The 14080-nt window shown below is 48.0% G+C and overlaps 1 protein-coding gene across 4 annotated transcripts in view; it reads left to right on the forward strand.

Annotated features, from left to right (window-relative positions):
* Positions 1-14080, forward strand: part of Rfx4 (regulatory factor X4) — a 153168-nt gene that overhangs the window by 25862 nt on the left and 113226 nt on the right. For all 4 annotated transcript variants that reach the window (XM_041677571.1, XM_041677576.1, XM_041677594.1 and 1 more), the window contains exon 2: positions 1002-1088. In XM_041677571.1, coding sequence (XP_041533505.1) covers positions 1002-1088 — 87 coding nt within the window. The remainder of the gene's footprint in view (positions 1-1001; positions 1089-14080) is intronic.

Raw genomic sequence — 14080 nt, forward strand, 5'->3', positions numbered from 1 at the left:
CTGGGCTCTGTTCAGCTGTTTGCAGTTTTCTTCCTCCGTGTAAGGATCATCCCGGAAGAAATGGAGCCCAAGGAAACACAGGTGGGGCCCCGTGCTTGACTCCTCCCTCTGAGAGCACAGCATTGGGCTATGCTGTGTTCAAAGGACACAAGTGATTGTGTGTGGCGGGTGTTGTTGAATGACTGGATGAGTAGGGGATGTTCTAGAAAATGGAATAAACTGGAGCTGGAGAGGTGGCTCAGCGGTTAAGAGCACTAACTGCTCTTAAAGAGGTCCTGAGTTCAATTCCCAGCAACCACATGGTGGCTCATAACCTCTCTGTAATGAGATCTGGTGCCCCCTTCTGGCCTGCAGGCAGGGTACTGTATACATAAATAAATAAATCTTTTAAAAAATGAAATTGGAATAAACATTATGCTATATTATGAACAATAGACCCCTAATTAACTTTTAGAATTGGATAGAAAACCAGAGTTCTTTAGATTTTAAAAGTGCTTCATGGATACCCTGGGACCTTTGATTTCTGCTCTCACTATACTGTGGGGACCACCTGACAAAGGTGACCTCCAGCTTCCCTGCCCTCCTCCACTTCAACCAGATCCCCTGGGGTTTTGTCTTTATTTGAAGGAAAGCTTCTCTGACTGACAGGTAAGTTTGCAAAGCATGACCAGTTGATCAGACTATGGTTCACAAACCTTCTCGGGAGTGCATGCCATTTGTAGAGAAAGAGGATCCTTAGTTGGCAGTACTGGGCTTCGAACGTCCCAGAATCAGTAGATTTGGATCAAGAAATCTTCAATGGGTCTTGCAATGGCCATGTTGCCTCCTAGCTGCTGGGCAAACTCAGCAGCAGTGTTGCACACGGAGCTACATGGACAGTCCGTTTCTGGTCCAGGCTGACCTGTGGGAAGGTTCGTGGCCGTGTTCTCTAATGGGTTGCTATGCTCCTGTCTCGTGCACATGGCACCTCTCTGACTCACTGTTTATTTTTCCTCCTGTAGAGAGCTGGATTGAAAGATGTCTCAATGAAAGCGAGAGCAAACGCTGTTCCAGCCACACACCTCTGGGGACTGTGTCTAACGATGAAAGTAAGTGCTGAGCCTCGCTCCTTTGCGGCATCCCACAGGGCCAGGGCAAACCACCTGGAACAAGACACACTCCAACCAGGAATGTTCCACAGAGAGAGGACTCCAGTCCCGTGGGCGTGGAACTCTGGGTCAGGGCAGAGCCTTGTTTGCTGTTTATACGCCTGTCTCTAGCCTGGTCCACACAGATTCCCATTAGATGGTGCCATAATTGTGCAGATGCAGACCCCGAAGGGGAGAGCACTCTCTGACCCAATGTTAACATAGCTGGGTTCTAGGTGTAGGGCTTTAGAGCAACAAATGCCTTTGCTGTCGGGAACTGGAAATGTCTTGTGGCCCTCAGCTGGGAACTAGAGTCAACCGCAGGATGCAGATTTCCACATGGACACCTGTCCTTTTGCTGTGACTTATAGTCAGGCCTGTGGATCACTCGTAGCTTCCCCCTTTGGGAGCCATGCAGCCTGAGCTAGGGTTAGGGTTCTCCAAGGCTAAGCTGGGGCCACCCCACCACCAGCCCCCAGGAGACTCCTTCAGCTTGTGCTCTTTCTTATGTTAATGTGGTATATAAATTACAGTGGTCTTTATATGCTGTACCTTCTTCTCCCTCAAATAACTGATCCAGCTTGGTCAGTGCAGAGTGTTCTGTGTTCTAGTCGCCAGTATTTTGAGTGTGTTCGCATCAGTGTGTGCGCGAGATGCTGGTCTGTAGTTTTCTTCTCCTGATAGTGTCTCTGTCTGACTATGGTGCTATGGTGTGATGGTTTTGAGTCTGGAAATGTGCCTGCCTCTTCCATGTTTTATGGTCTGTAGCAAGATTGGTGCTCTGAACATTCCTGTGTCTGGTGGATTCAGGCGCTCACTTCTGCTGAGTTCGTCACAGGACAAATGTATACTTCTCTTTAGCAGATAGGTCTCTCTGAAGTAGCTGAGCCGATGTGGATTCCCAGATGTAGCAGAGGCTTCCGGGTGACTGCTTTCCTGCCGGCCTTTGTTGCACCCATTCGTCCACACAAATGCCTGTTGTTATCGCTGTGGTTTTAATTTGCATTTCTCAGATACCTAATGCGTATCTTACATATGCTTAGGATTCCACAGCCTGCTCGTGTCTTCTTCCTGAGTGGTTTTTAGATCATGTTGTCTTCCTATACCCGATATAGGGGGATTTACCAGGTAAAAGTAGTGTAAATACCTTCTCTCCATCTGTGGCTTGCCTTTCCACTCTGTGTGCGTGCACACGTCTGTGCCTGTACATATGCATGTGTTTGTGGGTATCCATGTACTTGAGTGGAGGCCAGAAGTCAACCTCTGGTGATCTGAAGGGGCAGCCCACCCTGTGTTTTGAAACAGGGTCTCTCATTGGCCTAGCACTTGCCTGAATAGGCTGGCTGGCCGACCACCAGGCTCCAGAGAGCCTGCCCTCTCTGCCGTCTTCAGCACTGGGTTTCCAAGTGCCCTCCCCACGCCTGGCTTTCTCATGCGTTCTTCAGGCTTGCAAGGCAAACTTAATTGGCTGAGCCTTCTCCCCACTCCCCTTTTCATTCTCTGAATGTGAATGTTAAATGACTTGGCCTTCTTAATTGTTGGTTTTTCTTTAGCATTTATTTATTTTGTGTGTGCGTAGTTGGGGGTAGGTCTTGCACACAGGTGGAGGCCTGAGAACATTTTCCAAGAGTTAACTTTCTCCATGTGGGTCCCAGGATGGAGCAAGTGCCTTATCCCACTGAGCCATCTCCACAGCACTTTCTGAGTTGAGAAAATTCACTTGCCTTAAGGTTATGAAGATATGTTGTTATATAGGATTTCATTATTTTACCTTTGCATCAACTGCCCATCTGGAAGTTTTGCATGTAAGCGTGAAGGAGATATCAAAGTTTGTTAGTAATTTTCTACAAGCAGAGGTCCGTTACTGGAGAAGACCATCCGTTGCCCACTAACAGGGTGCAGAGTTATATTCTGCACTCTTATTCCGTCTGTCTGTCTGTCTCATGCAGTCTTTGTTTCTGCACCTTTATAGGCCGTGGTGCCTGCTAACAAAGACCTCACGATATTTTCCTTTGACTTTGGTTTCTTTGGAGACAGGATCTTGGTGCTTAGGCAAGGCTAGTCTGGAACTCAGTGTGTAGCTTGGCCTCAGACTGTGACCCTCTTGCATCTGCCTTCCCAGTATTAAGGTTACCCACAGGCATCACCATGACTCATGGTTTTCTTCCTTGCCATTATTTTGGACAATCTACATTCTTACAAGTCCATGCAGACTTTATAATCAGCTGGTAATATTTTACATGTAGGAAAAAAAAACCCTACTAAGGTTAAAAAAAAATAGGATTTCATTAAATCTGTAAAAAGTTGGGAAGGCAGGACACTGAAGAGATGGCTCAGTAATTAAGAGCATCACTCAGATGACCTGGATTTAGTTCTGGAAACTGTCTCCAGTTGCTTGCAACCGCCTGTAACTCCCACTACGGGGAATCTGAAGCCTCTTCTGGCGTTCTTGGGACACCAGCACATGCGTGGTTCATATGGACATACATGGACATACATGTAGGCACGCATACACACACACATCAAATCAAGATAAACAAATGTGTTTCTTCAAAGTTTGGGAAAACAAGCTGGGTAATCCGGCAAAGCACTAGGAAGACAGAGGCAGGCAGAGCTCTAGGCCGGCCTGGTCTACAGAGTGAGTTCCAGGGCAGCTAGGGCTACAGAGAAACCCTGTCTCAAAAAACAAACAACAGCAAAAGATTTTGGAAAAACCAACCTCGTGGCAATCTTGAATTTTTAACCTCATTTGGCCTCTATATTTAAATCATCTTCAGTTTCCCCCAGAAGTGGTCTACACATTCAGTGGGGAGTCTTTATTCCCAGGAGATTGGTGTCTTTTAGTGTTACTGTCAGTATTGTTATTTTCTAATTACTCTTCACTAGTGGATTATAGTGATTGTTGAATTTTTACATTGCTTGAATAAACCACCCTTGGTCAGAAGTCTCACCTTTTTGAGGATAATTTCTGGATTACCCTGACTGCTGTGTGGTGAGAGATCCGACCTCTATGTTGATGGCATTTATTGGTTGTGATTGTGAGTGCTTGGAATGTCCTTCTCAGGTTTCTCTGCGAAACCTGTGGAGGCCGCAAAAAGGAATGCAGAGCTTCCATTTCTCCATTTGTGTTGGAGAGCTTGTGAGAGACTGGCTTCGTTCTTAACTATTTGGGAGAAGTCTACAGGAATTTCCTTTGAAGGAGGGTGTTCAACGTCAGATTAAATATTTTAAGTGGGCATAAGGTTATTCATATCTTTATTTTTAATGAATGTTTTTAATGAATGTGTTTTCATTTTATTGATGTTTTCTTGTATATATGTCTGTGGTGAGGGTGTTGGATCCTTGAGTTACAGACAGTTGTGAGCTGCCATGCAGGTGCTAGGAATTGAACCCTGGTCCTCTGGAAGAACAACCAGTGCCCTTAACCACTAGGCCATCTCTCCAGCCTCCAAAAATTGGTTTTGTAAGGGATGTATATTTCTTATGTTAACATTTATGTGTCCTGGCTACTTTTTGACACTAGCTAGAGTTATCTGAGAAGAGGGAACCACAGTAGAGAAAACTGTCTCCATAAGACTGGCCTGCAAGTCTTAATTAGTCTCAATTAGTGATTGATATGGGAGGGCCCAGCCCACTGTGGATGACTCCACCCCCAGGCACGTGACTCTGGGTGTATAATGAAGCAGGCTGAACAAGCCACAATGAGGAAGCCAGTAGGCAGTGTTCCTCCATGGCTTGCTCCGGCCTCCAGTTCCTGTCTGCAGGTTCTTGCCCAGCTTCCCTCAGTAACAGCCATATAAGTCGAAGGTGAAATAAACCCTTTCTTCCCCAACTTGCTTTTGGTCATGGTGTTTATCTCAGCAATAGAATCTCTTAGGAAGGCAGTATGTATCCAGACTCTCCCTTTTTTTATTTCTTGTCCTATCTTCATGACTTCTTTCAGTTCACCCTTCTCTGTTGTATTTATTTCTATTCCCGTGTTTATTACTTACTCCTTTCTTCCTTTGAATTTAATTTGTTGACTTTCTCTAGTTTGGGGGTAGATAATTGATTTTGAGCCTTTTTAAGATGTACATTCAAAGTTAAAAGTTTTTCTCTAAGCATAGTTTAGTTATATGCCATAGTTTTTCCTTCTGTCTCCTTCCTTCCTTCCTTCCTTCCTCCCTCCCTCCCTCCCTCCCTTTTGTTTTGTTTTTTTTCAAGGCAGACTTTCCCTGTGTAGCTCTGGTTGTCCTAGAACTAACTCTGTAGACCAGGCTGGCCTTGAACTCAACAGATCCACCTGCCTCTGCCTCCGAGTGCTGGGATTAAAGGTGTGTGCGTCCACCACCCGACCTGTTTTCAGTTTTCCGTCACTACTTCTTACTTGGGGCTTGTTCCTGGTTCTGAGGCTGGCTTTCTGAGCATTTGGCTGTGCTTAGCTGCTGCTCTGCTCCCAGCTCCTCCCTAGCTCCGCTCGATGACAGAACCTCTGTATAATGTCAGCATTTGAAGCTGTTGCCTCCCTCCTGTCCCAGCACAGGCTTTATTTTGGCAAAGGCCACCTGCTTGTTTCTACTTTTTTAGCTTGCTATATCCTCTCATCGGTGACCGTCATCAAACATTTCTTCTTTGTCACCACTAACATATTTTACCTTAGGTTTGCCACAGCTACACCAGCTTCTTTCTGGGTTGTTATGGTATGCTTTTCATCTTGTTTTTTTTTTCTGATTTTGCTGAATTCAGTATTAAGGTTTTTCGGTGTCATTTATTTGGTGCTCGTAGGAAACCCAGGGTGGCACATTTGCTGGCACAGGTTCTGCTAATGAACCCTCCTCCAGCCCCACCATGTAGGTGGTGGTTGTAATGAAACAAGCCACGCCCCCTCCTGCCCTCACCAAGGCAAGCTGATCATCAGCTTCCAGCCTGAGTCTCTTCCTCTCAAAGAGGCAGCTTCTGCCTCTCCCCACATCTCTCCTTCTGCCTTCTCTCCCTCTCTCATCCATCTCTCCCTTCTCTCTCTTTCTCTCTCTCTGCCTCTCTGCTCTTCTCCCCTTCTTTCCCCTCCATAACCTACTAAATAAATATCCAACCTAACTCTGCATGGCATGCCCATCTGTCTGTCTCTCCTCATGGTCTCCTGCAGCCACTTGGGTAAAGTGCTGTCCCTGCCTGGGACTGGTTGCTCTGGGGACCCGCTGTTTGCTGCCCGCTGCCACATGACCCACTGCCACTGCTCGGGGACCTGCGTCACTTCTGCCACTGCAGCCGCAGGGGATCCACAGCATTTTTATTTATCCATTACTGTTTTGTTGTTCTGTATGGTGCTGGGAGTCACCCCAAAGGCTTCGTGTGTGCTAGGCAAACCCTCTGCCACCTGGTTGCCCCAAGGCTGTTTTTTTCCTACAACTTTAAAACATGTCGTTGTTAATCTTCACTTCATTGAAGATTTACTCTTCACTTCATTGGTGTTGTTATCAACATACTTAGTGTTGCCTTTTCTTTCTCTCTTAAGATTGAACCATGTGTCCTTATTCCTTTATTCTTTTTAGTTTTTTTTGGGGGGGGGATGCAGTGTTATGGAATGCTTATTTAAGATGCTTTCCTTGGCTCATTTTCAAAGTAGACATTTTTTTAGGAGAAAATTCTGGTCTGGAGAGATGGCTCAGTGGTTAAAGGTACTTGACTACACAACCGTACGGAAACTGGTTTGACCTTAGCACACATATCAAGAGTGATGTGGTCACATCAGCAGTACTCCATGTTGTGGGGCAGAGACAGGAGTGCCTCAGGGCTCCCAGGGTGCCCAGCCAAACAAGTAAGAGACCTTGCCTCAGAAAATATGTGGAGAGTGATTGAGGAAGACACCAGTGTCAAGCTCAGGCCACCACACACGTGTGTACACAACCACACAAACCTAGACACACACACAACAGAGTGGAAATCTTGGGGTTGCAGTTTTCCTGCTATGTCTGCAATGGATTTCCACTTTCCTCTGCATGCTCAGCACAGGAGCACCACCCTGAGTTTAATTCTGTGACCTCATTCTGACCTCCCAAGCTCTCACTCGAGTGTGTTTGGTTTAACTGTGTCCAGCACCCACACAACACCAGATATTGTTGTTTTCAGTGGTTAGTATTTATTTTTGGTGATTGGCATATTCTTTATTTCTGTCAGTACTTGAGTTTATTTTTCATGTTTGCATGAAGAAATTGTTTTTCTGACACTTGCAGTTCAGTACAGGGTGGTACATGCCATGTCAGGTGTCTTTATTGGCCTGTATTTCTAAAGGCTACTTCTGCTGGGTATAAAATTCTAGGTTGGTGAGGGAATCGGACTTTTGATTTTCCTGTCAACACATTAAAATTGACATTCAATTATCTTCTAAATACACACAAAAAATATCTCTGGGATTAAGACTGTAGAGTAATCGTCATTTCTTTGAATGCAGTGTGCTGTTTTCCTGATGCTGTTGAATTTATTCTCCTGGCCTTCTCTTTTCACTGGTATAACAATGGTCCACACCACCTGGGACTTGATTGTATTTCTTCTTCATGCAGAGCAGTGTTTCTTGGATCTATAGGTTGCTATCAGATTTGCAGACTTCTTGGTCCTTGTCTTTCAGGTCTGTTTTCTGTCCTCTGCTCCTTCCTCCCTAATCTGGACTTCTGGACACTTGGACACTCCAGCTTCCCGCAGCACATCCTCACCTCTGTCTGGCTCTGGCTAGCCCATCTTTCTTCCAGCACTTTCTTGCCTGCCGCTTTGCAGTTGCCACGCTGGCTGTTTAAAAAACATGGGTTCTGAGGTTTGACTTCAGATCCTTGTGCAAGCAAGCGTCTCACCTGTGGGCTGTCTCCCAGGCCCTCAACGGCCATGTCTAACCATGTCCACTCTACTGCAGAGATGACAAAGGAGTAGGAGAAAGCCACGAGCTGGGTTGTGAGGCTAAAGAAGCATGGGAAATAGGCTGGGAAATGAGAGCCTCAGGCTTGTGTTAGCTGGTTTATGTCAGCTCAACACAAGCTACAGTGAGCCGAGAGGAGCAAGTCTTCTCAGAAAGAAAATAACTCAAGAAGATCAGGCTGTATGCGGGCAAGCCTAGAGACCTTCCTTCCTTCCTTCCTTCCTTTTCTTTCTTCTTTCCCTCCCTTTCTATTTCTTTCTTTTCTTTTCCATTTTGACAGGGTTTCTCTCTGTAGTCCTGGCTATACTGGAACTCACTCTGTAGACCAGGCAGGCTGGCCTCTGCCTCCCAAGTACTAGGATTAAAGGCGTGCGCCACCGTCATTTTTTTACTTAGTGATTGATGTGGACGGTCCCAACCTATAATAAGTAGGACCACTCCTGGGCTGATGGTCCTGGGTTTTATGAGAAAGCAGCCTAAGCAAAGCACAAGGAGCAAGCCAGTAAGCAGCATGGCCTCTGCATCAGCTCTTGCATCTGGGATCCTGCCTTGCTTTATTTCCTGCCCTGACTTCCTTTAAGATGGACAGTGATGTGATATTAGCAAACTAAGCCCCATTTTCCCCAGCTTGCTTTTGGTCATGGTACTCCATGACAGCAATACTAACCCTAACACAGCCCTATCATGGGATGCCTGGAATTTCAAAGAAGGAATTGCAAGTCAGTCTGGTGGCCAAGGTACCCCTGAAGCACTGGCTTCAGGAAAGGCCCATCAAGATGACCATTTCAGGCCACAGCCGAATCTCCAGGCATGTGGCTTAGAGCTAAGAGGGCCCTCTCTGTGGCTCCCCTCAAGGTACAGATTTGAAAAGATGAGGTACAGACTTTCTGTGTTAGTCATGGAGGGGGACTAGAGGGCCTCGGGTGATAAGATGACTCCAAAGAGCAAGAGATCACTGGGATCCTTCCCACTCCTCTCTCAGTCTCTGGGAACTAGAGAATGCCGGTCTAACACAGATGTGCCCAAGTCCTCTCGCCTCCAGGCGGCCATGTCCCTAGAACCTCGGCATCACAGGACTCTGGCCTCCAGGCTGTATCTCAGTGGGAGCCACAGCCTTCCCTTGGGCCCCAGGACTGTCCCACCCGCCTGCTGCACACATGCAGTGCTGTGGTGCCTGTGGGGAAGGAGTCTCTTTGCCTCCAATCTTCTACCCGGGCCGGCTTCCTCCTCTCCCTCCCCGGTCACATCTCACCTCGCCCCCAGATCTGCCTTCTTCCTTTACCTTCCAACCCTCCTGACTCACCATGGCTGGAGGTGACAGGATATTCATAGCATAAGCCTGGGGACAGCATGGGAAGCCCAGGGTCACGGCGGGTCACAAGGTGATGTGACTCACCGCTGTTGTATTAAAATAGCGCCCTGTGTCAGGTTATGTAAGCGAAAGCCTCCTTTCTTTCTCTGCGGAGCATGCTCAGCGCGTCTCAGTTTATTATCCAATTTGGGGTCTCGTAACTTCATAAAAGGGATTCTGGGGAATAGGAAATGCTGTTAGATCTTATTTGAAATTCCTAACAGGGAAAAAAAATGATGAGAAGACTGCTAAGCCTCATCCACTGGAGAGAGGATGGGGTGGGGAGGTAGGCTTGTCTCCCAGACCTGCTCCGTAAATCCATCAAGCTCCCTGACAGTGGCAGAGAGAGCTCAAAGAGAGTTGCTGGGCCAGAGAACACCATAAAGTCAGAAATGAGGGATGTCTCCTGCAGGGAAATCTATACGCTGCTTTTTATAACCATCACCACCAGCACCACCAGCGCCACCAGCGCCGCCTGTGATCTTTATCGTGGTGGTGGGGACAGAACCCGGGGCCATGCATGCTAGGCAAGCATGCTATCTTGAAGCCACTCCCCCAGCCCCGGTCTGCTTTTGAAGACTGGGGTTGCCTTCCTGGGTGTCAGCAGCCAGGCTTCCTGCAGGAAAGCAAGGCTGTCAGTTTGCCCACGAGGCACCAGCATGCAGAGTGGTTTATGCCCCCCACATTCTTTCCTTCCTGGGCCTCATTTCTGTTCCCACACCAAGAGTCTCCCAGCTTGACCTTGAGGTCCCTACACTCAGTGGGGAGGAAAGTGTCCCCCTCTATGCTCTGACCTTGCCAGGGTCCTCCACTTCTCCTTCAGTCACCTATGGCCGCACTTCATCCAGAAGGGCCCGGAGCCTGGGCCTGGGGCTGGAAGGTGGAGGAAGAGCATGCCAAAGCACAGGAAGGAAGGGAGGCAAACAGCCTGGAGCTAGACCAGGTATCAGGGTTAGAGACCCCGAACCACTTAGACAAGATTCTTCCTTTAGATGACCCCTCTGATTGGTCATGTCAAGTCTTCAGTTTTAGAGGGCTCTGAATAGCTCACACCCTCACACGATTTAAAAGCCAAAATGCTTTAAGAAAAAAAAAGTCCTTATTTAGAAGTCCTGTCCCCTCCCCATTTCTTCTCCCTTCTACTTCAGCTCCTCAGCAGTGATCACTTTTACCCATTCTTTTTTGTTTTTGTTTTTTGAATTACATCCATCCATTCATTCATTCATTCATTCATGTTAGTTAGTTAGTTAGTTAGTGGAGATCAGAGGTCAACTTGCAGGGGTCAGTTCTCCCCTTTCACCATGTGGGTCTTGGGGCTTGAACTCATACCCTCAGACTTGGCTCAAGTGCCTTCCTCTATCCATTCCTCTATCTATCGAACCATCCCACCACCCCTGCTTTCATCCATTTAAAAATACATTTTCCAGGATTTCTTAATGCACGTAAGACATGTGTTCTTCCACACAAATAACAGTCCATTCTGTGTGCGTGTGCTGTGCTGTGATCTGATGTGTTCGTCTGGGTCAGCCTGGCTCTCTGCGTTGGTAACGCCATTGCTTGGGAGGTAGCTACAAGAGGATCAGGCATTCAGGGCCATCCTTGGCTATATGATGAGACTGAGGCTAGCCTAGACCACATGAACCCTGTCACAGAAGTAGAAGGGAAAGAAGATGGAGGGTCTCCTCCTTCTTCTGTTTGCGCTCTCTCTTTCTCTCTCTCTCTCTCTCTCTCTCTCTCTCTCTCTCTCTCTCTCAGCTGCATGGTATTCCAGGGTGAGAATGCATTGTCATTTATTTAATCAGACAGACACTGGGTCCCTTCCAAGCTTCCCATTACAAGTCATCTAAATTTGTGTCATTCCTGTAAGTCCGGGTATAGCCCCCCTGTGGGGCTGCTGCTGAACAGACTTTTCATGGAACGCCCCCCACGTGGGAGGAGCTAGTCTACACCCCCACTCTGAAGCAGGGTGCCTGCTCCTCATAGCCTCATGGCAGAGTGCTGGGGTGCACCCATGCTTCTCCTTCCGTTGATAAAGATGGCCCACTTGCTCAGATTTATTTTATGGCCTCGCAAAGCGGGCATCAATCACAGAAAAGGCAAAGCCTGACTGGCGTGCCAACCTGGCACAGAATGGTGGGCTTTACATTCTTAAGTGTATTTCCTCCTCTTCGGGTCACGGGCTGAGGTCTTCAGGGAGGGAGACTCTTTTAGGATAGTCCTCCTCCCAAATTCCCCAGCCTCCTGGGCCTCCGGCTCTCCTCCACTGTTTTGATTCTGGGTGGGGGGCTTTGTCATTCAGCAAATTGTCCGTAGCTTTTCAACCCTTAGAAAAGGCAAAAAGTGCCCGGGCGAGCAGGTGCCAGCTTCTAGCTGAGAAGAGAGGGGTCCAGTGCCTCCTGCTTATCTGACGGATGCGCTTTAAGCCACCTCAGACTGAAAATGGACCATAATGACCAGTTTCTTACTCCTGTCAACAGTGCATGCTCTGCCCATCTTCCTTCTGGGCTCCAGGTCTTTCTCCTCCTGGTTTCATGGAGCTGGCTTCTGCGGTGGACAGATGAGCACCCTCTGCGTATCACGGACACAGTTTTTCCAAGCGAGCCATTATTGTTAAAAATTATGGATGGTTTCTCTTCCCTCACATAGAAAAAAAAATGATTTTTTTTTGTAGTGAAAGTGTTTTTCTTACACAGCTTTTGGGATTCACATCTGAGTTAGGTGGCCCCTCCCTAGACAGGGGCTATGGAGGAATTCACCCAGAAGGGGGAGAGAAAACAGGTACTGGCTCCTCAGAGCAATGCTGCCAGCATCACTGTTTTGTCTGGGACCCAGCCCTGTTCCCACAGGGAGGAGGATTTCTTTTTGCCAAGGGTTGGTGCTGCTGCCAAGAACCTGGGTGCTTACACTCCCAGCGCACCGGCTGAAGTCCAGGAAGATGGAGGTGGTGTGAGTTAGGGAGTCAGGGGAAGATGATGGAGGTGGTGTGAGTTAGGGAGTCAGGGGAAGATAGAGGCAGTGTGAGTTAGGGAGTCAGGGGAAGATGGAGGCAGTGTGAGTTAGGGAGTTAGGGAGTCAAGGGAAATGGAGGTGGTGTGAGTTAGGGAGTCAGGGGAAATGGAACATTTGCCAACTGCCCGCTCCCAGCAGGTGAGTCCTGGCCAGGTGTGGGCAGGCCAGCACAATGGGAGCAAATAGAATTAGAACTTGGAAGTGAAACCCAAGACTCACATGAACTTGAGCCATCCCTCTCTCGAGCTGAAGAGGTAATTAATTAATTCAGAGACTTTCTCCCACCACGTTAAACTTGGCGAGTCAGCCTCAAGGCAGGAAATATGCTAGAACAGGAGCTGGCTGCGGCAAATTTAATCAGCACAGGGGCTGGACCACTAGGGAGAACAGTATGTGGGAACTGTGTTCTTTATACCTCCCGCTCATCACTGCGGCCAGAAAGCAAGCCAGGCTTTTCTTTATCGTACAAGTTCGAGCTTGGGAGGCTGACAAGAGGAAGGTGTGATCATTGTCATCAGTCCACCAACAGTCACGTGACCTTTGACAAATCGTAGTACTTCTCTGTGCCTCCCTCTCTCCCTCTGTAAGAGGAGAAAATGCTAATAAGTTGCTCTCCTGTCAATAAACGCTAAACACCATAGACACATTCGGTGTTCTATGTGTGCAAATCGTCCACTCCCTAGGGCAGCTGCGAAAGCAAACAGCATCTCTAAGAGCCTAGCGTATTCTTGGCACCTAAGCGTCTCCCGAGTGTGCCCTTCATGTGCTGCCGTTACTCTGTGTGCCTTCTGAAGCCAGAGAGAAGGGCTCAGCCTTCAGTCTTCATTCAGTCTTCATTCCACAAATACGTTCTGAGCCTCTGCTGTGTGTTGCATGGTGTGGTGCCAGGTCTGAGCCTCTGCTGTGTGTTGCATGGTGTGCTGCCAGGTCTGAGCCCTCCTGAGCTTGCCGCCCAGCACGGCAGCTGTCGATCACTTCGTGAAGCAAAGTGACGGGATTTAGAGGCAGAGGTCTAGGGAGGGACCTAGGGCATGAGCGTGGGGTCCTTGAGAGCGGAATGAGTGCCGTTATAGAAGAGGCCCCAGAGAGCTTTCCACTCATTCTGTCACGAGGCAGAGTACTGCATATGCTACATAGAATCTTTTTGCGCATTGATCACCTTGGACTTCTCAACTTCCAGTAGTGTGTGAAAGGACATTGTTGTTAAGTCGTCTACTCTGTGGCATTTGTTTCAGAAGCTGGAATAGGCTGGACAGTCATGAAGTAGCAATACTGCCCTGCAGTGCACCACGCCTGTCTGCACTCTATGCACTACCATACAGTTCGCGAGCTTTGGGCAAGGGGCTGGAGGTTGAAACACACAAAGACTCACACAGAGACAGAGACTGCACAGACAGGAACACAGACCTGGTAAAAAGCCCCTTATTCCAGAGCACCATGGAGGCTTATCTACCCAACAGTCAGGTGGGCCAACAGGTGAAAACCTTATCCTCTGATCCTCAAGGCCAAGGCAACAAGGAACGCGTGCTCCTGAAGCAGAGCTGGTAAACAACTTTGACACAGCCTTTAATAACTCAAATCAGGTCGGGCGGTGGTGGTGCACGCCTTTAACCCCAGCACTCGGGAGGCAGAGGCAGGCGAATCTCTGTGAGTTCGAGACCAGCCTGGTCTACAAGAGCTAGTTCCAGGACAGGCTCCAAAACCACA

The sequence above is a fragment of the Microtus oregoni genome, unplaced genomic scaffold (genome assembly GCF_018167655.1).
Source record: "Microtus oregoni isolate MIOR12 unplaced genomic scaffold, Mior012 000001F_ref0000356, whole genome shotgun sequence".
Classification (NCBI taxonomy): Eukaryota; Metazoa; Chordata; class Mammalia; order Rodentia; family Cricetidae; genus Microtus; species Microtus oregoni.